Source organism: Megalobrama amblycephala, linkage group LG5 (genome assembly GCF_018812025.1).
Source record: "Megalobrama amblycephala isolate DHTTF-2021 linkage group LG5, ASM1881202v1, whole genome shotgun sequence".
Classification (NCBI taxonomy): Eukaryota; Metazoa; Chordata; class Actinopteri; order Cypriniformes; family Xenocyprididae; genus Megalobrama; species Megalobrama amblycephala.
In genome coordinates this window covers 6,458,277-6,484,941 of record NC_063048.1, presented here as the reverse complement: position 1 = coordinate 6,484,941, position 26,665 = coordinate 6,458,277, and the positions used below count along the sequence as shown (strand labels likewise).

The following is a 26,665-nucleotide window of genomic DNA, read 5'->3' as shown; positions in this document are numbered from 1 at the left end:
ATAAGAATGGTAAATATAAAAGAACAGCAGAGTACACTACAACTATGGGTTTGCCAGCATAGTGCTGCCAGCAATGCTGCAGAGGTTGAAGGGGTGGGGAGCCTGTCAGTGCTCAGACCATACGCCGCACACTGCATCAAATTGGTCTGCATGGCTGTCGTCCCAGAAGGAAGCCTCTTCTAAAGATGGTGCACAAGAAAGCCCCCAAACAGTCTGCTGAAGACAAGCAGACTATGGACATGGATTACTGGAACCATGTCCTGTGGTTTGATGAGACCAAGATAAACTTATTTGGTTCAGATGGTGTCAAGCGTGTGTGGTGGCAACCAGGTGAGGAGTACAAAGACAAGTGTGTCTTGCCTACAGTCAAGCATGGTGGTGGGAGTGTCATGGTCTGGGACTGCATGAGTGCTGCCGACACTGAGGAGCTACAGTTCATTGAGGGAACCATGAATGAGCAGAGCATGATCCCCTCCCTTTGTCATGGAGGAGTGGAAGAGGACTCCAGTGGAAACCTGTGAAGCTCTGGTGAACTCCATGCTTAAGAGGGTTGGAGTTACCATGGAAACACCTGATGCTTTAATATATTACTTGCATGTTTTATTAGACAAGGGAACTATTGGGAATTATTTTGTCAGGTGGCTAACATAGCATAATCAGATGCAGCTTTATTTTTAGTAACAGTAATACAGTGTTTTCTCCATCATATAATATGCTTTAAAATTAATTGCATGCCATTTAGCAACACAAGCCATCTCAGCATTTATTAATATGATACTCTAATATTGATCTAGCTTACTGCAGTGTGCAACAAGTGTCTCATAGCAGCCGCCGAGTGTACTCACAGAGTAACGTTATAACATAATTTTCAACACATTCAGATGTATCTAATATGATAAACAGCACTGCGTTACCTGACATTCGTTTGACTGGAAGAAGCGGAAGCTTCGACTATGGCATGATAAAAGCTCCACTGCTCTTGAGCTGTCTGACACACTCATCTCTCCTTAGGAATCGTTCCAGTGGCCTCGTTCAGCTGCCACAGCACTCGGCCACGCTCTGCTTCTTACTAAAGTAATGTTAATCCATGAACATGATTTCTGCCAGAGTCCCATCCCAATTCTTTTCCACCAGCTGTGAGGTGAAGACAACAGCTCCCAATTTTCTGTGCTCAATCTCAGCGTCATCAAGCTATGCCTTTGTTTTGAATAGGTGCCCTCTAGTGGTGAAAATTTACATATTGTGCCTTTAAGAAAAGAGGACAAAACGTTGTCTAACAGAATTTGACTTACAGACAGATAAAGTCAGCCAGCCATTTACCCTTAGCGGCACTGCTCAAACCTAAGGTTTAAAACGGGAAACCAGATTTTAATTTAAGAAAGCTATGAACAAAGAAAAGTGACTAACGTTTTAAAACATGTATTATATTTAAAAACAAAAATTAAGCTCTGAAAAGAAAGTTAGAGACAGTAAGATGTCAGCATGAGAACGTTAACACTGAGAAAGAGAAGTTTCTGAGCCCAGATAAAAAAAGTTGGAAAAAGACCAATACACTGGGATTTTGACAATTCCAATCTGGAATTTAACTCCAACATAGTGTTCATTGAAGAACAGAATAATCTACAGTACTAAGTCCCAGTAGTCTTCATCTTTGTCAACATGGGCCCTGTCAAACTCTAGGTGGGCTTTTTTGTGCCTAGGCTTTAGGAGAGGCTTCTTTTGTGGACGACATCCATGCATGCCATTCCTCTGCAGTGTACGCCGTATTGGGTCATGGGAAATAGTCACCCCAGTTTGGCTTTCTACTTCTTTAGATAACTGCAGTGAACTTGCATGCTGATTTTCTTCAACCCTTCTCATCAGAAGATGCTCCTGTCGAGGTGTTAACTTCTGTGGACGACCTGAAGGGCTCTGTGAGATGGTTGCAGTTCCATCTTTTAAACATTTTTGTACCACTTTTGCTACAGTATTCCGACTGATAAGTAAAGCTTTGCTGATCTTCTTGTAACCTTCACCTTTCTGGTGTAAAGAAATTATTTTCTTTCTCAGGTCTTGTGACATTTTTCTTCCATGTGGTGCCATTGCTGACAGCTTGAAATGGGAAGGGGTTTTAACACCCTTTTATAGTCAACTGTCTGCTGGACACCTGTGTAATGAATAATCAGACTCACCTGTGGTTGAATTCTTGTTAAATTAGACATTTGTAGTCTAAAATTTTGCTTTGCTCCAGAGACTTTCAGTGGGGTGTACTCATTTTTGCATCACCCTAATTTGAGTAAAACTGAAAATTTTGTTCTCTAAGTTATATTATTAACCTTACTTTCATGTTATAAGTTAAACAGATGTTATATAAAACTTAGTCTTGTCAGCATTTTGGAAATTGCTTTTGTGTTCATTTAGATATTTAAAATGTTACTTTTCAAAGGGGGTGTACTCATTTACGCTGAGCACTGTATAAGCAAGAGAATTAGGGAGGGCCTTGAGTACAGGAAACATTAAAAAAATTACATAATTTATTATTTTATTTTTTTCTTCATTATTTTTCTGACTGGAAATAATAATTAAAAAAAACACTACTGTACATTTAAGCTCAAGTAGTAAGTAGTTAGTATCAACTAATGTACCAATTAATGATTTTGTCAGTATAATTTTACACAGTTACTTGTACTATTACATTTATCATTCCATGCAAAGTAACTTTTTATCACCCTGTTAGTGAACCTTTATGACTTCTGAGAAGTGTCTTTATTAAGCAAGACTGTTTTACAATTCAGCAGAAAATTTTTATGGCCTCATATTACAATGCCGGCATGGTTAGTAGCAAACTATTCTTCCATTCTGCTGACATGTTTTTGATGGAAGTGACGTGATACAATGCAAATATTGGCACCTTTCAGAGTTACAATTTGTGTTAGTTACCAAAATGAATATCTCTTAGTTTTTAATTGAGAAAATAATGTATAGGTTGAAGAGGGTGGAGTCCTCTGGGCTCACAGAGGTGTATTAATATTGAGGCCAAAAGGGGTTCATGTTGATCAGTTGGCCACATTTGAACAAAGCACCCAGATAGACAAATTGCCTCACACTGTATTGCTGGTATGCAGGCTCTAATCTGAGTCTTTTCAGCATATGATGAATTAAATAAATATTCAAGAGACTGTCGGTCCAGCATTTTTCCTGTACTGAAATATAGTGACTGAATACCTAGATGTTGTATCTCGCAAACAAACGTGACAGGTTCCCATTGTCACATATTTTCCTGTGACCATCAAGTCTAAATAAGTGTTCTTTGTGTTTTAGAATAGAATTCACAGAGAACTATTGCGAGAATGTAATGACGTGGAACAGACAAAGGTTTATAACTTTACAAGGCCATAAAAGTAGAAGAGTCTAGGGCTCATCTTGCAAGATAGACATGTTTTAGGCCTATTACTGTTTATATGAAATTATGAGATGTGGCAAAATTTGACCTTGAATCGGACTTTAAGTTTAACAGTACAGTTTTACATATTACAGTGGATATAAAAAGTCTTCACAACCCTGTTAAAACAGATGTTTTTTTGTTTTTTTTTTTGGTATGAAACATAGATAAATCATATCAGAACTTTTGCACCTTTAATGTAAAAATTACAACCTATGCAATGGCACCTTTAAACCAAAGTGACACAAAAAAGCGATAATAATAATTAAAAAAAAAAAAAAAAACTTAACCTAAAAATAAAATAAAAATAACCTAAATGCATAAGTGTGAACACTAATATAGTGTATGTGGCTGTGTTCAGAAATAACTAATCACCAAGCTCATGTGAAGTACTACCAAAGACTATAGAATAACACAAGACGTGTCACTCGTATTGTCTTGAATGGGAGAAAGTGTAACGCGCAATATGGCGGAATAAGTCCCGCCTTCTAAAGCCAAGAGCCAATCGCCGACTGGTAAAGTCATCGCGTCACCTCAGCGGCAGTTAGAATCACCGGTTTCTATAGAAACAGTCAGACGCGCGCCTCCGAAGAGACGCGCATTTAGGTCTGCGCATGCGCATTAGCTTGATCCAGCCTGAAAAAATAGTTTTTTTTTGTCATGATTCGAGCGTTTAGAAACTAAATTTATGAGTCGGTTGTTGTTAGATTTCATTGGTGATTTCAAATATGAAATTGAATCATAAGGTTGGCGAACAGTTTTGGAGAATCTGATGTTTCCCCATTCAAAGAGATAGGAGCTGCATGATGCCCAGGATGCCCGAGAGGCGTTTCAAAGATGGCCGCCGAGTGAAATGACTTGTCTTAAAGGGACTTTGGTACTACACACCTGTCTTCACCTGATTAACTCCAAATAAATCAGAAATATTCTTGTAAAATCTTTATTTTACTTGTAAGACATCTTCTTACAATGGAACACAGTAAAGGCAGTTATCAACAAGTCAAGTGACGTCAAGAGATATAGTGCTTTATACAATACAGATTGTTTCAAAGCATCTTTACAATGATAAACAGCTAAAAAAATAAACTAAAAAAAAAAGCAACTCTATAAAAAGACATTATTCAGCTGAAGTCAGTTCAGTGTTCATTCAGTTCAGTTCAGTTCACTAACTGTGTAAAGTTAATCAATTATAAAATGAGTTCAATTCAGCTCTGCAGAAAACAGTGGACAGTCATCTAGCTCAGTTCAGTTCTCATCCAATAGTGTCAGTGCAGTCAAGTCCATAATATTGCTGAATATTAAGTGTCCCCAACTAAGCAAGCCAGAGGCGACAGTAGCATGAAACCCTAACTACACAAGGTGACAGAAATGGAGAAAAAATCCTTGGGAGAAACCAGGCTCATTCAGGGGGCAGTTCTCCTCTGGCCAGATGAACGAACATGGTGCGATTATGATTCCAGGGTCCATCACAAGTCAGATTGTAGACTGATATCATTCAGAATATTTCATCCAGTTCCTTCTGCTTGAAGATTGGCATATGGTGAGAGGAGTTAAAGCCTGACTTGTCTGATTCTTGTGGTCTTTGCTGAGGATCTGTGCCAAGGGCTGTATAGCTGATGAGTTCTTTGCAGGGTATCTGTCTAGTTGTAGTCTTTGCTGACATTCAGGGCTGCGTTGTGGTCATCTCTGGGTGAAGGTCCACCATCTGATCTGGATAAGGACCAAATTCGGCTGACTATGGTAACCTTGGGATAAAGATGAGACAGACAGACAGACTGATATTAGTGTAGATGCCATTCCACTACCGATGTAACATGTACATCGGATGTAATGGGAAGTGTTCCCGGTTCCAGTTGACCTAATTTATGCAGCCTAACAATCCTTTAAGGGATTTGAATTATAGAAATGTGATAATGACGTGTATGTGTATGCTAGGTTAAAAAGATGGGCCTTTAATCTAGATTTAAATTGATAGGGTGTGTCTGCCTCCTGAACAATGCTAGGACGACTGTTCCAGAGTTTGGGTGCTAAATAGGAAAAGGATCTACCGCCTGCGGTCGATTTTGATACTCTAGGTATTATCAACTGAATGGAATTTTGAGTCCAAGGGTATGAAAATGGTCCAAAATGGAGCAGATGGAGTTTGTTTGTTAAGCCTGCAAGGCAACCACCCAGTAACATCACAATATTCTAGCCTTGAGTTCATGAATGCATGAAGTAATTTTTCTGCATTTGACATTAAAAGAATGTCATAATTTAAAGATATTTTTAAGATGGAAAATATGGTTTTATGAATACTAGAAATGTTACTTTCAGTAGAAAATTGCTATATTTGTGAAAGTGAACTATCCCTTTAATAGTACATAAGTTCTGGTATGAATTAGCCCTTTTTTTAACATCACAAAAACAGCTGTTTTAACAGGGGTGTGTAGACGTTTTATATCCAATGTACAAAATATCAGCAAAACGAATATATAGATTTCAAATTATGCTAATTTGAAAGTATAATTCATGCAAATACTCACAAAAATAAGTTGTGTTATTTTACATTTCCTTTCAAAGAAATTTAGCTTCAAATAAGTCCAAGTGTATTCCCGAAACTACGGAAGAGGATTAGGGCCAAGCAATAATAAAAAAATAAAACCATCTCGAGATTAAAGTTGTTAAATTTCGAGAAAAAAGTCGAGATAAAATGTTGAGAATAAACTCGTTAAATTACGAGAAAAAACGTGTTAAATTTCGAGAAAAAAGTCGAGATAAAATGTTGAGAATAAACTCGTTAAATTACGAGAACAAATTCGTTAAATTATGAGAAAAATGACGTTAAATTTAAAGAAAAAAGTCGAGATAAAATGTTGAGAATAAACTCATTAAATTATGAGAATAAAGTCGTTAAATTACGAGAACAAATTCGTTAAATGATGAGAAAAATGTCGTTAAATTTCAAGAAAAAAGTCGAGATAAAATGTTGAGAATAAACTCATTAAATCATGAGAATAAAGTTGTTAAAATTACGAGAACAAATTCGTTAAATTACGAATTTGTTCTCATAATTTAACGACTTTTTTCTCGTAATTTAATGACTTTATTCTCATAATTTAATGACTTTATTCTCAACATTTTATCTCAACTTTTTTCTTGAAATTTAACGAGTTTTTTCTCGAAATTTAACAACTTTAATCTCGAGATGATTTTATTTTTTTATTATTGCTTGGCCCTAATCTTCTTCTGTACGAAACCACTGATCAAAGATAAGTGAGAAAAAGACCATGGCAGATATCCTATTTGTTTATTTCAAATGGAAAATGCTCATTCAGTCCAACATTAAAATCCATAGAGAGATCATCTAAACAGTAAAATAGCACCACCAAGGAATTAAAATATACAAGGAAATAAAGCATTACAAAATACAGGAAATTCAAAATATAACATGGGAAAAAAAAAAAAAAAAAAAATCAAAACCACTTTAACCTTTTATGTCACTTGGAGAGTAAAATGTTTGTTCTTTTTCCGTGAAAGAATGGGGCGAACATTTGCAATATGAACAAAAACCAATACCATGACTTGACAGGTTAACCTAAGGTTAGTTATCCTTGGCCAGTGATGTAAATTCTGGTTTTTGCCATTCAGCTCATAGCTAATTAAACAGAGACTACAGGACACCAACAGTGATGGCTACTGACAGGCCCTTTTTAATGTTTACATGGCAAACACGCTGTTCTCTCAAGTGAGAGAGACTGCACAGAGAGAACAAAGGAGATCCCTGGTTAAAGTGTAGCTGGGAAAACAGGGGTGGGCCTATAACAAAAGTTTGATAGTGACACCAGACAAGACAACATTAAAGGTCCTCAATAGAAGAAAGGCAAATTGATGCGAAATGTACTTGTGTGACATACACAACACTGAATCTTAGAAGACATACAGTAGAATGCATATTTCAGTGCATATCAGGTCAATCAACTTTTATATATATAAAAAAACACCTTTCTTTTAAAGAAAGCCAAAAGGAGATTAAGAGAGATCAACCTTATAACACACTTGAAATACAAACAACATAATTACATCTACAAACAGGAAACTGACTCAGGATGCAGCTCTACACACCAGGGGCACTCAGTAGCATGATGCAAGAGGATCATACATTGCTAGAGCTCAGCAGAGAGAACCACAACCAGGATTTCCATGTCTTTCCTTCCTTTTTTTTGGCTTGGTGTATTATAATGGTTATTTTGTCAGTATGTGGGTTTCGTGTCAACACTGACCTAGCATCATGTCAACAAATGAGTCAGACACCAAAATAGTGGTTATCGTGTTAGTAAAAACACTGTAATAATGGGTTACTCATAACCTTTTATGTGAACCGATTCAACTACCATCTTCTTGACTTGACAGAGACACACTGAGGGAGGCCAACAAAGTTGAGTGCAGATCATATCATCATATCGACAATATTAACAGTTCAGAAAACCACAAATAATGAGATAAAAGGTAAAATCATGACATACTATTTTAAATAAATCTCAAGTTAAAATAACAGGCAAAGATGGTTACCCAAAACAATATTTTGGGCTAAAATGGAAAACAATAAAAATTTGGTTTAACATCCAATAAGGATGAAGCTTTTTATTATTTTTTATCTTAAAACAATCACCAATATGGTGAAAAAAAAACATGCATACTATCTATAATCTATAATGTTTAAGTGAACTGATTTACAGTGAATCTGAGACCCCTGCAGTTTAGACAATTTAGGTAGAGACCTAAATTGTCTAATTCTATTTCTATGCTATACAATAAATAAAAACCTAATCAAGTCTAGAGCCACTGCAAAATTAGTCAACTATTGATATACATCTCTATAAATCTGTATGCCAACAGCTGCAGATAGTTTGTTCATTTATAAAATTGGCTTTTAATTTAAATGTCAATTCAAAGACTCTTAAGTCTGTTGTTCCTATTGCAAAATACTTAAAAAAGATGTTCTAATTTGTAAAATCACATTAAACTTGTATAATGCTACTCACATTTGAAGACAGACAGAAATTGGTTGTGAGTAATAACTTCTATTTTTATAGTTTACACCATCATTTCAAGTTCATGATAGAAAAATATTACTAAGGTTTAAGACAGAATACCAAATCCTATTATGAGATCAAATGTCAGTGTTGTCCTCTTTGGAATACTCTTCCGCCAGCTGCTCATAGGAGTGGTTATGGTCTAGCCCATCTGTGGTGAATACAGAGGTCTCGGATTCTGAGCCCTGTTCCTCTCTAAAATCCGTCTCATCCGAAGTGAATACTTGGGCATTAAGTCATTATCATCCTCCTCCAGGTTGTTGTTTAGCAAATTCTCCTCATCGATGAAGGTGATGTTGGCATTGGGAAACATATGGATCTGGTAACCTTTGGATTCCCATGCAATTCGGCCATTACTGCAGCCTCCAGGGTCAAGACCTTCGTGGTTCTCTCCTGCGTCCTTGTCCAACTGATTCTCATACATTCTCGAAGAGTCTAGGTCAGAGTCTATCTCTCCTCCCCCATGCATTTCATTCATGAGAAGACATTCTTCTTGATCAACAAGGTAACTCTTGGATTTTGAGATAGCTACAGTAAATCTGTCACTCAAGCTATAGCGGCGCTTCTGTCGAGGTGAACGGTCTAAACTGAGGATGGTGTTTCCGTTTGTTGAAAGAGAATCACTGCAGCTCTTTGAGCGTTTTGGTGCTTTATTCTTGCTACCAGTGACGGAGCTGACACATTGATCTTCTCCTTCCTTCTCGACACCCATCTGCTTGATTAAGTCACTGTAACCTTCTTTTTTCTTGGACAGGAAGCTAAAGATGTTGACATCATTAGGAGTTGGTGGCAGGTGTAGGGTCTTGTGACTTTCCTTGATGCACTGTAACTCATCCAGAGAAAGTTTGCGCCTTTTACGGCGCTTCTTTAGAGCTTTGTGAGCCTCCACAACCATGCGCACCTTCCAATTGAAGAACAGAGAGAGCCATGCCAGACCAAGATAGATCCACACCTCCACAAAGTAGCGATAGAGAGGAGGGTATTCAACGTTGGGATCAACACCTAAACAAAATACAGATAGAGGAAAAAAAAGTTTGCAAATTGATATTACAATCAATCAAAAAGCCATTTCCTTTAGTTTCAGTGTTGGAAATGTTATATTCTATATATTTATAGTTTTATAAATGCATGCTTCCTTGTATGAAAAAAAATATACACTTGGATATACTGCATAATATGGCTATTTGTGCATCTCTTAAGAACTAGCGAACTAAAGTTCATCAGGACAAAACTTTAATGTTGGCTTGACAAACCCTTTTCTGAAAGTTTAAAGTAAAGTTTAAAATGTGATGGTTATATAAACACAGTAAAAACATGCAGCTAGGCATTGTTAACATGATTTAACATTGTCATTAACAAGTTTAGCACATTGCTAGCATGATTTAACGTGACATGTTTTAACACATTGCTAACATGTTTCTAACACGGCTTAAAGGATTAGTTCACTTTCAAATAAAATTTTCCAGATCCAAATTTCATGTCTTTCTTTCTTCAGTCGAAAAGAAATTAAGGTTTTTGATGAAAACATTCCAGGATTTTTCTCCATATAGTGGACCTCAATGGTCTCCAAACGGTTGAAGGTCAAAATTACAGTTTCAAGTGCAGCTTCAAAGAGCTTTAAACGATCCAGACGAGGAATAAGGGTCTTATCTAGTGAAACGATTGGTCATTTTCGAAAAAAATGTAAATGTATATGCTTTATATATAAGCAAATGATCGCCTTCCAAGTGCTAAAACCGCACTTTCGTATTCTTCAAAAAATGTACGCTGTATGTCCTACGCCTTCCCTATTCTACTTACAGAAAAAATGGAACTGGCGCCGCATTCGTTCCGTAAGTAGAATAGGGAAGGCGTAGGACATACAGCGTAAGCTTTTTGAAGAATACGAAAGTGCGGTTTTGGCGGAACCACTTGGAAGGCGATCGTTTGTGTTTATAAAGCATATACATTTGTATTTTTTTTTTTTCGAAAATGACCGATCGTTTCTCTAGATAAGACCCTTATTCCTCGTCTGGTATCATTTAAAGCCCTTTGAATCTGCACTGAAACTGTAATTTTGACCTTCAACCGTCTGGAGTCCATTGAAGTCCACTATAAGGAGAATAATCCTGGAATGTTTTCATCAAAAACCTTCATTTCTTTTCGACTGAAGAAAGAAGGACATGGACATCTTGGATGACATGGGGGTGAGTAAATTATCAGGAAAAGTTTATTTGAAAGTGGACTAATCCTTTAACATGTTGCTACATGGTAAACATTTTTCTAACATGTCTGGTTTAAGTTGAAACTTGATTGAAGATATCGGAAGATATCTGAATCATAAAGCTGCTACTGTACGCTGAGGTAAACAATTTTTTATTTGATTGCTTAATTATAGCTTTTATTTGTCATTTTTACACATTAAATGTTAAATGTCATTTTAGAGTTTCTGATTCATAAGTTAGTAACTTATTGTCATATTTGCACACCGGTCCATGATGCAGCAGGTAAACTCTGAGGTATACTGTATGTTGGAACTGTTTCTGTTATGTAAACGGGCAACTTCAACACAAACTTATCAAATGTTATAACTTCAATATCTTCTAAACTGTAAGACAATAAGGTCATTTCGACTGGAAATGGGCTTAGAGAGCAGTTATACATGCCTTTCTCATATGCTCCTGCTCATGTGCGAGGCTGTGAGATTGCATAATAATGTAATATTAGTCTTTGCTTTCTATGTATATATGCAATCTTATTAATGATATGTTTTTTAAAAAGTTATATAACTTTATTATGAAGTGATCCACTGTTTAAATATGGTTTCACTGTATTTTTGCTTTTAGAGAGGAACATCTCAGAGGCACATCACAGCACTGAATGGTAAAGGATTTTCCCATATGTAGCACTGATTAGTTTTCCGCCTTTGTATCTAACATGGATGTAAGCATGGATGTTTTATGTTTTACATCAAATCTTTTATAAAAAAAATTACATGCAAAGTACATTAAAATGCCATGTTAAAAAAATAAGTCAAACATGCCACAAATGCTGATTGAGCTCAACTTAAATTGATCTTTGTTATACCAGATGAGATACATTGTAATGGGTACGACTGTTTTTGAACTGTACTATTTTTATTGCAGGTTTTCTGGAAGCCCCAGAAGGCATCAAGAACATACAGCTGTTGCCTAAACATACTGTATGTCAGCATGGGCAGACATCTATTCCAGTCCTACAACATACCAAACATGGATGGCTGACTACTACCATGTTCTTTTAAGGTATTGCTGGAACAAAACAACTGAGCACCTGTGGAATTTGTAGTTGAAGAAGAAAAAAAAAAAAAAAAAACAAATCAGTATCAGTAAATTTGAGTCATAGAGAAAAAAATGTTTTAGGAGTTGCAAACATGTAATTCTTTCTCTCTCCCACAAATACAACACAACAGTTACACTTCTCATTTTTCATTGCAGGTGCACAAGTTCTATTCTGCGAATCAGTAAACGTGGTGCAAAACATTCACACATCAGTATCAGAAATGTTAAGTCATGGACAAATTTTACACCTCAACCTCATCTCAAATTTTATTCATAAAGCACTTTCAAAATGCAAGAGTCTTTGAGATTGGTAGGGAATTAACATATAGCTCAAAAGTTTACATACCCCTTGCAGAATATGCAAAAATTTTAGTCATTTTAACAAAATAAGGGTGAAAGCTTTTGAACAAGATGATGATGTGTATGTTTTTCTTATTTTGATTAAAGATCATACTTACATGTTTCCCAGAAGAGAAAAAGTACAATTTATCATGCTCATCCAATTCAAAAAGTTTTAAAACCCGGCTCTTAATGCACAGTGCTTCCTTCTGGAGCATCAGTGAATGTTTGAACCATTTTTAATAGTTGTGTTTGAGTCCCTCAGTTGTCCTCCGTGTGAAAAGATGGATCTCAAAAATCATACAGCCACTGCTGAAAAGAGTTCAAATATGCAAAATATGTAGAAAAAAAAAAAAAAAAAAGAATTTGTAGGACATGGATTTTTCTAAAGAACAGAGCTCAGTTTAACTGCTCAGGACAAACAAGGGACAAAACAAAAAGCGTCATGGATCATCCAGGAAACCACACACAGTATTAAGAATCAAGGGTATGCAAAGTTTTGAACTGGGTCATTTTTATAAATTCAGCCATTTTTTTTGTCTTGTGGACTTTATGTAAACATCTGTTATGAGAAATAGTTTATTCAGGACAGTACTAAAAAAAATAACATGCAATTTTTCATGATCCTTATTTTGTTATAATGATTTACATTTTTGCATTCTGCAAGGGTTGTGTAAACTTTTGAGCTCAACTGTATCTTTTATATTCATTGGAGCCTGACCATGCAGTGTGTTGTAAACAAACATTGACACCTTGTATTGTATTCTGTATTTTACAGGCAACCAATGAAGAGCTTTCAATACAGGTGTTATATGATTCCTTTTCCTGCTATTAAAAGACTTGCTGTGGCATTTTGGACATAATGAAGGTGTGCAACCAAGGCATGACTTATGCCTTTATTCACAAAGCATTACAATAATCCAGCCATGTGGAACTAGGGAACTAGGGACTTTGGGCTGGTACTCGGTGTGTTTCCACTGCAGGAACCAGGAACTAAAAAAAGTTCCAGGTAAAATTTCCCCCTCAGAAAAGTCCCTGATGGCGAGGTGGTACTTTTTCAAAGTTCAGGAACTTTCGGGGGTGGGACTAGGCGCTGAACATGCTGATTGGTCGGATTCACGCCGCATTTGATTGGTCAACTCCACGCAGCAGTAAATTCCATAATAACATTCTTCACAACTCTGGATAATTTTGATTGATTGTTTTCTTACCAATCTTGTTCTTTCTGCCCGATGGCGCGCGTTCGTCCCAGCCATCTCACGGTCGATGTCGGCAATTGCTGATAAGACACGTTGTCTCATTTTATATCGAGAATTACGAGCTTTCTGTATACGCTTTACTATCAATGCTCGTCTGTTTTCTGCTGTTTGGTTCATTATTTCTTTAGTAAACCAATACACCATGAGCAGAAGCAGCATTCCTTGAATCTCCTCCATACTGCTTTTTCTGTCGCACAAGAATGATTACGGTCCGTCACTGACAGGAAGAAACAGTTGCGCACAGTACTACGTCACCGGACAAATTAGCCTAATCTTCACGGTACTTTAGAAACGCAGAAGGCAACAGGACTGGGGGGACAAAAAGTTCCTGGGAGAAAAGTTGTTCCGGGTAATTTCCGTGGAAACGCGGCTATGGTTTCAGTTTAGACAATTTTCTTACCTAAAAAAAAAAAAAAAAAAAAAAAATGCTTTCACAAATCAGTTTATATGATCAAAACAGAGATCGGAATCGAAAATTACTCCCAAGTTCTTCATATAACATTGCATATTACTAGACAGTAGTCCATAACCAGTCCTTTCTCAGGCTGTTTATTTCCAAACATAAACTCAGCCTTAACCTAGGAAATTACTTGCCAACTACCACTTTACCTCAGTCAAACACTTATGAAAATGAACAAAGGATCTACAGTCAAAGTCTAAAGGAAAGTATAATTGCAAATCATCAGCATATAAATGATAATTAATTGTATATTTCCTAAAAATGTACCCAGGGGCAGCATATATTAAGAGAACAGAGTTGGACCGTTTAACTTTGCGGGACCCCCCAAGAGATAGTTGCTGATGCAGAAACAGAGTTTCCAATCTTAACTAAGCATGTCCTGTCCAGCAGATAAGAAGACAACCGCTTAAGGGCCACACCCATGATACCTACATAATCTCTAAACTGAGTCTGAGCTAGGTTCAATTCTAAATACAGACTGAAATATATCCATAATATTTAAGGTTAAAAATAAATAAAATCAGCTTGCTGATTATGAACAACGTTCTCTAAGATTTTATTCTTAAAAGTAGTATTTGAAATAGGCCTGAAGTTTTTAAATTCCTGTGGATCCAGGATCGTCTTCTTTAAAATGGGCTCAACAAAGGCCTGCTTAAATCCTCATGGTACAGTGCCAGAAAATAAATAACTAATAATCAATAAAATATTAGGACTAAAATGTCAGCGACCTGCTTAAATAGTTGTGATGGAAGAATATCATAGAATGAGGTCATCGGCTTTAAAACAGAATATATCTTTCAACTGAGCTAAGGAAATGAATTCAAATTTACTCAAGCAATGTGAAGGATTCATTTCTTCAACTACAATGTTCCCTACTGGTGAAATATTTGACCTTTTATTTATTTGACTTGGTCAATAAATAAATTAATAAAATTTAAAAAATCCTTGGACGGGGAAGAGAAAACATTATTCAGATGTGTAAAGAGTACCTGAAAACCATACTTGAGTAAAAGTACTGATAGCTTACATCGAATGACTCCACTACAAGTTACAAGTAACCAATTCAAAGTCTTAAAATATCTGAATTTAACACTACTTAAGTATTTTACTCATGCTGAATGTAGACTCAGAGATGCACTAGTCCTGAGAGACATGCCGGTGAAAATAAGAAACAATTGATTTGTAAGATGAAAAATCAAGTTTATTTTCTAAAATCAAAATAAAACTGAACACCTCAATGTTGCAATAAATCAAGGTCGACACAACAACCTTTTAAACGTCTATAAACTCTCAAGTCTCAGTTGAGCTCAAGTGCACAGAAAGGCCTTAAGTAAACCAATATCCGTCAGAAAGGTCTCGTCAATATAGAGGATAAATAAAACAATGTTAAGTCAAATTAAATCAAAGTCTACTGTATGTGCTGGTTTGAGCCTCATCACCAGCTGCAGTCATTTTCTCATCTAATAAATAAAACATCTGCGATCAGCAACTACCCGCTAATGCACTCACATTCACGTAAAGTATCCTTGTTGACAAGTTTTGAGTGAAACTTGCCATTGCCAAAGTTAAATATGCCATTAGATGGTGATATCGCTTCTTTATATAAGAAACAAACTGCTGCAGAAAAGTTAGGTGGCATGAAAAATGTAATTTGTAATTGCATTACTTATCACAAATGTAGTGGAGTTAAATGTACATTTACTTGCTCAAAAATATAGTCAAGTTGCCAATATCTTTGATACTCAGTACAACTACAAAAAAGATACTTAAGTACAGTAACTAATTACATTTACTCAAGTACTTTACACCTCTGATGTTACTAGATGGACTCAGTGCCTTATATAGTTATAACTAAGCATTTGGGTTATTTACTTTTTCTGGTAAAATTTACAAAAAATAAGATCTAGCAGCTGAAAACAATCAAAATGCTGTTAAATTCTCTAAAATATCATAAGATACTTGCAAATTATCTTAAACTCACTTACGCATGACGACAAAGATTCCTAGTAACATCATTTAACCACGGTTGTTCATTTACTCTTTGATTTATCATTTTAAAAGGTGCAACATTATCCAAGATCTGAACAGACATGACTGAAAGAATTTATAAATTCCTCAAGTCCTATAGAAGGCAAAGTTGTAGACTCAATAGGAGGAGATAACGCCTTAGTACTAAAATCCATTAAAAATGCACAAGTCCTAGATTTTTATCCCAAAAGAAAACACCAAAATATGACCATGATCATGATCATGTGTTAGTTTAGAGACCCATTGAAATAAACAAAAAGAATCAACCAAATTCAAAAATTCTTTGATCATAGGTTTACAAGGACAAACAAACATATTATATAAAAATCAGCCAGGATCAAAATCCAATCTGCATATGGAACCACCACAGATAAAAACTCATAAAATTCATCTAGAAAATTCTTCTTGTATCCGGTAGGCCTATATATCAGGGCACAAAGCACCAGTAAACTTCAAAACTCTTGAATCTTTCAACAGGCAATAACTTGCACTTAATCATTAAAAATTGCAGCCAAACCTCCACCCCGATGAGTAGTCCTCAAGGTACTTAAAAAAAAAATTACACCTAGAGGGTAAGAGTTCAGCAAGAGGGCTCATGTCAGCACCATTTAACCATGCCTCAAAGTCCAATCCATGTGTTAGATAAAAATAATTTCAAATAAATGTATTGTTTGCAACTGATTGTGCATTTATCAAGGCCATATGCACTGTAGTCGACTCTAGCTGATTAAAAGAAATGACACTTTGCTCCGCTGACCCAATCCGTCTCACAGGACACAAATTTGAGCGAACCACTGGTCCCTCTCAATATTGTCCAAGACAATAGTACTGATGTAACAAGAAAAATGGGTATAAGACAGGAAAGCCGTGACTCCGTCACTGATCATACTCCACTGGACAGGTTCCTCAATTTCTTAAAGGGTTAGTTCACCCCAAAATGAAAATTATCCCATAATTTACTGACCCTCAAGCCATCCCTATAGGTGTATATGACTTTCTTCTTTCAGTCAAAAACAATCAAAGATATATTTAAAAAAAAATGTTCTGGCCGTTTTTGTAAGAAAAATATCCATATTTATAACTTTATAGACTATAATCTCTAGCTTCGGTAACGTCCGTCCGCACGTTGACGGGAGGCGAGTTCCAGCGCATAATGTAGAATGTAACGTAAGCTTAGGTGAGAGCAGACGCCTCTCACACTTCAAACAGACACTAGACTCGTGTACAGAAGCCAGTGTTTCTAGTTTATAAAGTTATAAATTAGGGCTGCACAACGATTAATCGCGATTAATCATTTGCAAAATAAAAGTCTGTGTTACGTAATATATGTGTGTTCTGTGTATAATAATTATGTATATATAAGTGCATGCACATATGTATATATTTAAGAAAAAAATTATATTTATATATAAAATATTTACATTTATATGTAGTATAAAATATATATAAATATGTATATTTATTTATACATATATTTCTTAAATGTATACATGTATGTGCATGTATTTATATATACATAATTATTATACACAGAACACACACATATATTACGTAAACACAGACTTTTATTTTGCAAACGATTAATCACGATTAATCGTTGTGCAACCCTATTATAAATATGGATATTTTTCTTACACAAAAGCAACACTTTGCTTCAGAAGGACTTTATTAACCCACCTGGAGCTGTGTGGATTACATTTATGATGGATGGATGTGCTTTTTTTGGACTTCAAAAATCACAGTTACTATTCACTCCCACTATAAAGCTGGGAATAGCCAGGATATATTTTAATATAACTCTGATTGTGTTTGGCTGAAAGAAGAAAGTCATATACACCTGATGGCTTGAGGGTGAGTAAATTATGGGATAATTTATAACCCTTTAAGTTGAACTAAGACTCCGCATATCTGCCTCGTCTCCTACATCATCTCTTCTTCAAGCATATGCAGCCAGATACATTTGAAATGCCTGAAACATTCATGGCTGTTCCTCAAACAGCGTCATATTCAAATCACGGCTCCACGTCCATTGCTGGGGATTGAATGCTTAATAACGCAAGATTATCATGAATCAAATGTAAGCAAATAACACAAACGATTTATAAAACATGAAAATAAAACAAAGGTATCAAAACAAGTGTAGCATAACAGTTAATGGTAATTCACACTGCACCAACAGACGCTGACCAATGCCAACAATCACAGATTACACCACTTTTCAGACATTCCAATACCTATTGTGCTGTGTTTGTAGGAGAGAGAGAGAGAGAGAGAGAGAGAAACTACGATAACTTTTTCTCTGTTTCTGATACACGTGTGGCTTTTCTTGCAACTACAAATTCCACTGTCACAGGTGCTCAGTTGTTTTGCTCTAATAACGCCTTAATATTTTGCATGTCCAAATTAGATGTGTTTAATGACTTACTGTGTCCCACTAAAAATAAAGTCATACTTTTTTGGTACAAAATATCAGTGTATATTTGAGTTTTATTTAGTCAATGTTTCTTTCTATTTATAACTTGACAAGTTATACTAGTTAGACTAGTTATATTAGCCTTTAAAGGTGCCCTAGATTCAAAAATTGAATTTACATCGGCATAGTTAAATAACAAGAGTTCAGTACATGGAAAAGACATACAGTGAGTCTCAAACTCCATTGTTTCCTCCTTCTTATATAAATCTCATTTGTTTAAACGACCTCCGAAGAACAGGTGAATCTCAACATAACACCGACTGTTACGTAACAGTCGGGGTGTACGCCCCCAATATTTGCATATGCCAGCCCATTCGACGCATTAGACAATGGCAGTGTCTGGATCTGTGCACAGATGAAGCATCAAACTAGGTAAGCAAGCAAGAACAACAGCGAAAAATGGCAGATGGAGCAATAATAACTGACATAATCCATGATAGCATGATATTTTTAGTGATATTTGTAAATTGTCTTTCTAAATGTTTCGTTAGCATGTTGCTAATGTACTGTTAAATGTGGTTAAAGTTACCATCGTTTCTTACTGTATTCACGGAGACAAGAGCCGTCGCCATTTTCATTATTAAACACTTGCAGTCTGTATAAACACAACTTCATTCTTTATAAATCTCTCCAATAGCAATAGCCGTTAGCCACGGAGCCCAGCCTCAGATTCACTCAGAATAAAACTTTAACATCCAATTAAATACTTTACTCACATAATCCGACGCATGCATGACGAACATCTTGTAAAGATCCATTTGAGGGTTATATTAGCTGTGTAAACTTTGTTTATGCACTGTTCAAGGCAAGCGCGATCTCCGTGGGCGTCAAGCAGGAGAATTAAAGGGCCAGTAGCACTGAATCGGCTCATTTATAATGATGCCCCAAAATAGGCAGTTAAAAAAAATGAATTAAAAAAAATCTATGGGGTATTTTGAGCTGAAACTTCACAGACACATTCAGGGGACACCTTAGACTTATATTACATCTTTTTTTTTAAAGTTCTAGGGCACCTTTAAATTATTTTGTCCATCTACTGAATGCATGAATGTGAATGCCTTATTAATATTTAGCTGTTTAATCTTAAGATTTACTGTATGTACAGAAAGTTTTTATTTGCAGAACGTAAATTTTGAAACACGTTAGTATGATTTAACATTTAGGCATGTTTCTATCACGTTATAACACATTGCTAGCATGATTTAACATGTTAACATTTTCATAATTTGCCAATTTGTTTTAAGATGCTTTAACACACTGCTAACATGATTTTGCCTAATACTTGCATGTTTTAGCATACTACTAGCATGATCATGTTGTTAACAACACATTTGTTAGTAAGTTTTAACAAAGCTTTCATGTTTTTAACATGATTTAGCACACTGCTACCATGGTTCTAACATGCTGTTAACATGACTTGTACTATCATGTCGGTCTTTTAACATGTTGCTAGCAGGGCTAGAAATCAACTTTCCTGTTAAGAAGCAATATTGTCCCGGTGTAATTCTATTCTATTTGCATTACAAATCTGGTGAAATGGTGCACATTGCATTCCCAGATGAATGTTATAAGCAACCCAAACTCACAGCATATGCAGAGCTGGAGTTTGATAACAGAGCTGCTGCTCAGATGAGTTTGTGTGGAGCTGTGCAGCTCTGAGATGCTGTAAGAAACACATAACTTACTTCCATGTAAAAAAAATGTCGCACTTCACTCTGAAACTCACAGCGCATATATTTATTTAATTAAATCACAGCCTTTGTGATTTCACAATAGAACTATGCTGTATTATGATTTTTATATGGTTTTATATTGCGCAGCCTTAACCAGTCTTAAAATGCAGTATATGGATATTTTGGCGGTTAATCAATTAATTTCAATCAACCCTATTTATTTCCAACCCTTGCTAGCATGTTACTATTTATAGATACAGATCAAGCCAACTTAAGTGACTATTAATTTTCTTAGGTGATCCATGATAAAAAGCAGTTAAAAGCTAAGACACCCACCTGCTACAAGATCACCGAAACCAATAGTTGTCAGAGTGACAAAAGAAAAATACAAGCCCTCGATGTAGGTCCAGCCTTCTTGAGACATGAATACAAATGGAGGAATCACTAAATGGACCAGCACACCCCATAACAGAAAGACAGCTGTGCAGGTGAACTGTGTTTTCCGCTTTGAGAGGCCAAAAAAAAAAAAAAAAAAAAAGAAAGAGAAAAAGAAAAGAACAAGCTTATAGTTTTTCAAAATGCAGTAAGAAGTTCTCATAGCTATTAATTATTATATTAAAATACAATGCCTGTGTGTGGTTGCTCCTTACCAATGTTACTCCTTTCTTAGTAAGATATCGCCCAAGGTGTTTAGCTCTTCCACCAAAAAACTTTCCAAGTTCACTGATCCAGGTGAAACACAGCGGCACTCCAAACAGACCATAAAAGATACAGAAAACCCTCCCTTGAGGTGTTTTGGGTGCAATATTTCCATAACCTGTGGAAAGAAACCATTTTTTGGTGAAAAATGATAACAGCTTATAGTAAGTACAATGTATCTCATTACTTTGATGTTCTATCTTTGGACATGGCTTACAAGTATTTCACTGAGTATTAAACAAACAAACAAACAAAATCACTGCACTGAAACCTTGTTTGTAAGGATATATAGGGATATGCCTGAAAGACTCTGAATAATGGGATATAATAATAACAATTTATTATAAATTATTTGTGTTAATTGTTAATTACAAACCCGATTCCAAAAACGTTGGGACACTGTACAAATTGTGAATAAAAAAGTAATGCAATAATTTACAAATTTCATAAACTTATATTTTATTCACAATAGAATATAGATAACATATCAAATGTTGAAAGTGAGACATTTTGAAATGTCATGCCAAATATTGGCTCATTTTGGATTTCATGAGAGCTACACATTCCAAAAAAGTTGGGACAGGGAGCAATAAGAGACCAGAAAAGTTAAATGTACATATAAGGAACAGCCGGAGGACCAATTTGCAACTTATTAGGTCAATTGGCAACATGATTGGGTATAAAAAGAGCCTCCCGAGTGGCAGTGTCTCTAAGAAGTCAAGATGGGCAGAGGATCACCAATTCCCCCAAAAATAGTGGAGCAATATCAGAAAGGAGTTTCTCAGAGAAAAATTGCAAAGAGTTTGAAGTTATCATCATCTACAGTGCATAATATCATCCAAAGATTCAGAGAATCTGGAACAATCTCTGTGCGTAAGGGTCAAGGCCGGAAAACCATACTGGATGCCCGTGACCTTCGGGCCCTTAGATGGCACTGCATCACATACAGGAATGCTACTGTAATGGAAATCACAACATGGGCTCAGGAATACTTCCAGAAAACATTGTCGGTGAACACAATCCACCGTGCCATTCGCCGTTGCTGGCTAAAACTCTATAGGTCAAAAAAGAAGCCATATCTAAACATGATCCAGAAGCGCAGGCGTTTTCTCTGGGCCAAGGCTCATTTAAAATGGACTGTGGCAAAGTGGAAAACTGTTCTGTGGTCAGACAAATCAAAATTTGAAGTTCTTTTTGGAAAACTGGGATGCCATGACATCTGGACTAAAGAGGACAAGGACAACCCAAGTTGTTATCAGCGCTCGGTTCAGAAGCCTGCATCTCTGATGGTATGGGGTTGCATGAGTGCGTGTGGCATGGGCAGCTTACACATCTGGAAAGGCACCATCAATGCTGAAAGGTATATCCAAGTTCTAGAACAACATATGCTCCCACCCAGACGTCGTCTCTTTCAGGGAAGACCTTGCATTTTCCAACATGACAATGCCAGACCACATACTGCATCAATTACAACATCATGGCTGCGTAGAAGGATCCAGGTACTGAAATGGCCAGCCTGCAGTCCAGATCTTTCACCCATAGAAAACATTTGGCGCATCATAAAGAGGAAGATGCGACAAAGAAGACCTAAGACAGTTGAGCAACTAGAAGCCTGTATTAGACAAGAATGGGACAACATTCCTATTCCTAAACTTGAGCAACTTGTCTCCTCAGTCCCCAGACGTTTGCAGACTGTTATAAAAAGAAGAGGGGATGCCACACAGTGGTAAACATGGCCTTGTCCCAACTTTTTTGAGATGTGTTGATGCCATGAAATTTAAAATCAACTTATTTTTCCCTTAAAATGATACATTTTCTCAGTTTAAACATTTGATATGTCATCTATGTTGTACTCTGAATAAAATATTAAAACTTGAAACTTCCACATCATTGCATTCTGTTTTTATTCACAATTTGTACAGTGTCCCAACTTTTTTGGAATTTAAGTTACTGCTTAAATGGACCAGATCCTTACCTATAGTTGTGACAACTGTAGCTGCGAAGATGACAGCATTGGGCCAGTTCCAGTTGTTGAAGGCTTTGTCCCCTGTGATGGTGATGCCTTGTCCTGCAGCATCAGACACCACCTATTTCAAAATTAAACAAACTGATGAAAACAGCCACACATTCAATTTGAATACAGTATAACATCAAGACAATTTTCTAGAGAAGCATGTGGATATGTTATGTCTGAGACCAGAGCTTATATCCTCTCAAGCCAGTGATGTTATCAGCAGCCCCCTGAGAATGCTGATGAGCCTGCCATTGCCAAAATGTCATCTCTAGGACATGAGTGGGCCATACCTTAAATAAAAGTTTCTCAATTATGGATCTGAGCTAAGATCATGTAAAGATGTCATAGATATTTAGTGAACAAGACTTAATATGTCCCTTAAATCACAGATAAAAGAATCTGTTGAGTGCAATTATTATACAGAAAAACGCTTAATTAAACAAGACTCTCTCTCTCTCTCCTCTGAGACCTTGCATGTAAAATTAGGGAATAAACATTTATACAGCTTGGATCTGACAACTAAGTAGGTTTGCTCATTGCATGTCTATGTTTGTTCTTAGCAATAACAAGACATTCTTCTGCTGCCACACACATAGATAAAATCCCCTTAAAGCAAGGTGTCATAAAAACTCGTATTCGCAATATTTCGAACAAGCCAGCTGTGTTTTAAAATGTGGGTGACATTTCTAGCAGTACCTCAGTCCTCATTTGAATATCTCTCTGTAGAATGTGCTACATCTTACACCAGATGTAAGCGGTGCGACATGATGCGACAAAAGCCAATAGAACCAATTATAACCAGCGATTTTGTCTACACTCCGGATGTAGTGCGAGAAGACGAGTCACCGACAGTAAACTGATGCCCTGCTCTCTTTCTGACGTACTTCAGCTACCAAACAAAATGTTTTTTTGCCCCCAGTGCAGACAGCCTCAAGCTGCCATGCTCAATTTACCTTTTAAATATATAAAACCAAATGCAGTTGAGGGTGGCACGGTGGCTCAGTGGGTAGCACTATTACCTCTCAACAAAAAGGTCCCTGGTTTGAGTCCTTGAACCAGGAGGTCAGTGTGGAGTTTGCATGTTCTACCTTGCAAGATTTTACAACTTATTTATTTTTCAAAAAAACATTTTCAAATGATATTGACTCTTCTGACTCACACCCTGGCTCTAGTCTGGACCCATAGACTAGTTAAGGCCCTAGACTTGTCTCCAATACTGAATACTGACATGTACCCTGGTTCTCATCCTGGCCCTATTCCTGATTCAGACAGGGACTCTCATCCTTATCCTGGCCCTAGTCTAGCCTCGAAACACTGATTGTGGCCCTATTCCTGACTCAATTATGGACCATGGCATTCATCCTGGCCATATTCTTGATTCAGAATGACCCTGACAGTAACCCATATTCTAGTGTCAAATCTATTCTCACTCTCTGCCTGTTAGCCCATATTTGCCTTTGAACATATTTTCATCATTTCATGTCATTGGACATGTCTATACTAGGTTTCACACTTTTAAAGAAACACTCCACTTTTTTTGAAAATGGGCTCATTTTCCAACTCCCCTAGAGTTAAACTAGGGTTGAGTTTTACCGTTTTGGAATCCATTCAGCCGATCTCTGGGTCTGGCGGTACCACTTTTAGCATAGCTTAGCATAGTTCATCAAATCTGATTAGACCGTTAGCATCTCGCTCAAAAATGACCAAAGAGTTTCGATATTTTTTTTATTTAAAACTTGACTCTTCTGTAGTTACATTGTGTACCAAAACCGACGGAAAATGAAAAGTTGTGATTTTCTAGGCCAATATGGCTAGGAACTATACTCTCATACCGGCGTAATAATCAAGGAACTTTGTTGCCGTACCATGGGTGCAGCAGGCGCAATGATATTATGCATATTTTTTCCGGGCAAAAACTATCAATACATGAAAATATTTACATATACCCCCTTTAATAGAATCTCGGTCTGTGCCCTTTTCAGAGTTTACACTCAGCCATTTTGCCAAGAATATATATCAAAAAAACTTCAGCTGATCTTTTACAACTTGAGAAGTACAAGGACTGTTGCATAAGCATGACAAGGCTGTACGAAGGAGTTGTAAACACAAGTAGCCTTGCTCATAAACTGAAGAAGCTTTTTAGTCAGCATTTTGATGGATGTGGGCATGAATTGTGTTCTTTGGATGGTTTACCACAACTTCTGGAACAAATAAACATCACACTATGCAACGTTGCATTTTCAACATCTCTCTTTTTATGAATATAAGGTTGGACTGTCAGTGTTTGTCTGAAGATGTACAGTAGGAGTTAATTTTTTCTCATGTTTCTTCAGTACTCCCAGAAATGTTTGTAGCCTGTAGGGTGCATTCTCGTACCATATGCATCTTAAATTTTAGTTTTTGATTAGTGGCTGGTTGAATTGTTAGTGTTATTTATTTAGTTATTTTATTAAAAAATAATGCTAAGTTACTGGTTTTAAAAATAGATTTTTTTTTCCCTTTGCTATATTGATACTGTGATTTTTTTTTTTTTTTTTACATCATAGGCTATGCTTTGTACACAGTGTTGGTATTGTACACTGTCATTTACCAGTATGTATACCCTTTTGTTGTCAAATACACACACAAAAAAAAATAATATTTGCTTTTTAAAGCCCTTTAATCCCATCTAAGTTCAGGCAGCGGTGGAAGATCCTCTGATCCTCTTTACCTACCCACAGAGCTTCACTTTTGTCCTAACTGACTTTGGCTGATGAACTCTTCTCACAAAGTGCATTAGACAAAACCTTAATCCTTGTGCATTATTAACAAATACTGTGATGTCATCTGCATAAGCACTTAAAACAATCCCCGATTTCACATCAGGATGTTTAACCCTAAATATATCTACAAGATCATTTGCCTTTTATTAACTTTGATGAACAAGATGATGATTGAATATATGAGGTTCATCAGTAGTACGATTAATAAAATTTCCTGTACAATTCCACTCACCCCAACTATGACACTCCCATTATTAACACAAAGACAAGAATGGGAAATTGTTTCTTTGAAACAAAATCAAAGAAATTTGAGATATTTACATATTCTGGATTTTTGATATTTGGATATGTTGAGGTATGAAAAAGCCAAAAGTCAGAAATGTGTTTTATGTGAATGTAATATGCAAAATATCCTGCATGTATGACATGTCTAAGTGTCCCAAAACTGAGAAATTTCTTGTGTTTTTACACTGCTGAACTGTCTCATCTTCAACCTTAGGGCTGGTCAACTCTGGCTTGAGGGCCACTGTCCTGCAGAGTTCAGCTCCTAATCAGACACACATGCCTGTCATTTCCAAGTAAATCTGATTACTTTTAGTTGGTTTTGGTGTGTTTGATTAAAGTTGGAACTAATCTCTGCAGAATGGTAGCCCTCCAAGAGCAGGGTTGGACACCCCTGTTCTATCCTGCAAAAAAAAAACATCTAGCTGAAAATGCGAAAATGTAGTCAACTAAATATAATATTAGTATAACATGTGAATATTAACATTTGTGCAATTTTTATTGTCAATATTGTGGATTAAACTTTTTTCTTTACCTAATGTGGCAACGTATCTCAGGGGATACGGATGTTTCAAAATGTGCCAAATAACAGCATGAACAACATATGATTCAATTTTCTTTTTCGGCATCAGATAATGTTCACAAATTAATAGTAGTAGTTTTATTGCTTTTTTTTTTACTGAAGAAAAGGCAAATGTGTTTGTTTTAGGTCAGTTTGACAAAAGGAGAACAGAAACACTGAACCAAGTCATATGACCCACATACTCAGAAGAGGTGAGAAGAAAATTGCATGATGCATGAAATTGGTCAGCTAGTTCAAAGCCTTTGACATGCTCTTTTCCACATTTCTATATATTATTTTTTCAATTTCCATTACATGT

The 26,665-nt window shown here is 36.2% G+C and overlaps 1 protein-coding gene across 1 annotated transcript in view; it reads right to left on the bottom strand.

The window, feature by feature from the left end:
- Nucleotides 1–6,693: 6,693 nt before the first annotated feature.
- kcnk5a (potassium channel, subfamily K, member 5a) overlaps nt 6,694–26,665 on the bottom strand; it is a 37,085-nt gene continuing 17,113 nt past the window's right edge. Inside the window, 5 exon segments of the mRNA XM_048190498.1 lie at nt 6,694–8,716; nt 8,719–9,498; nt 20,364–20,532; nt 20,678–20,844; nt 22,702–22,813. Coding sequence (XP_048046455.1) covers nt 8,574–8,716; nt 8,719–9,498; nt 20,364–20,532; nt 20,678–20,844; nt 22,702–22,813 — 1,371 coding nt within the window. The 3' untranslated portion in view covers nt 6,694–8,573.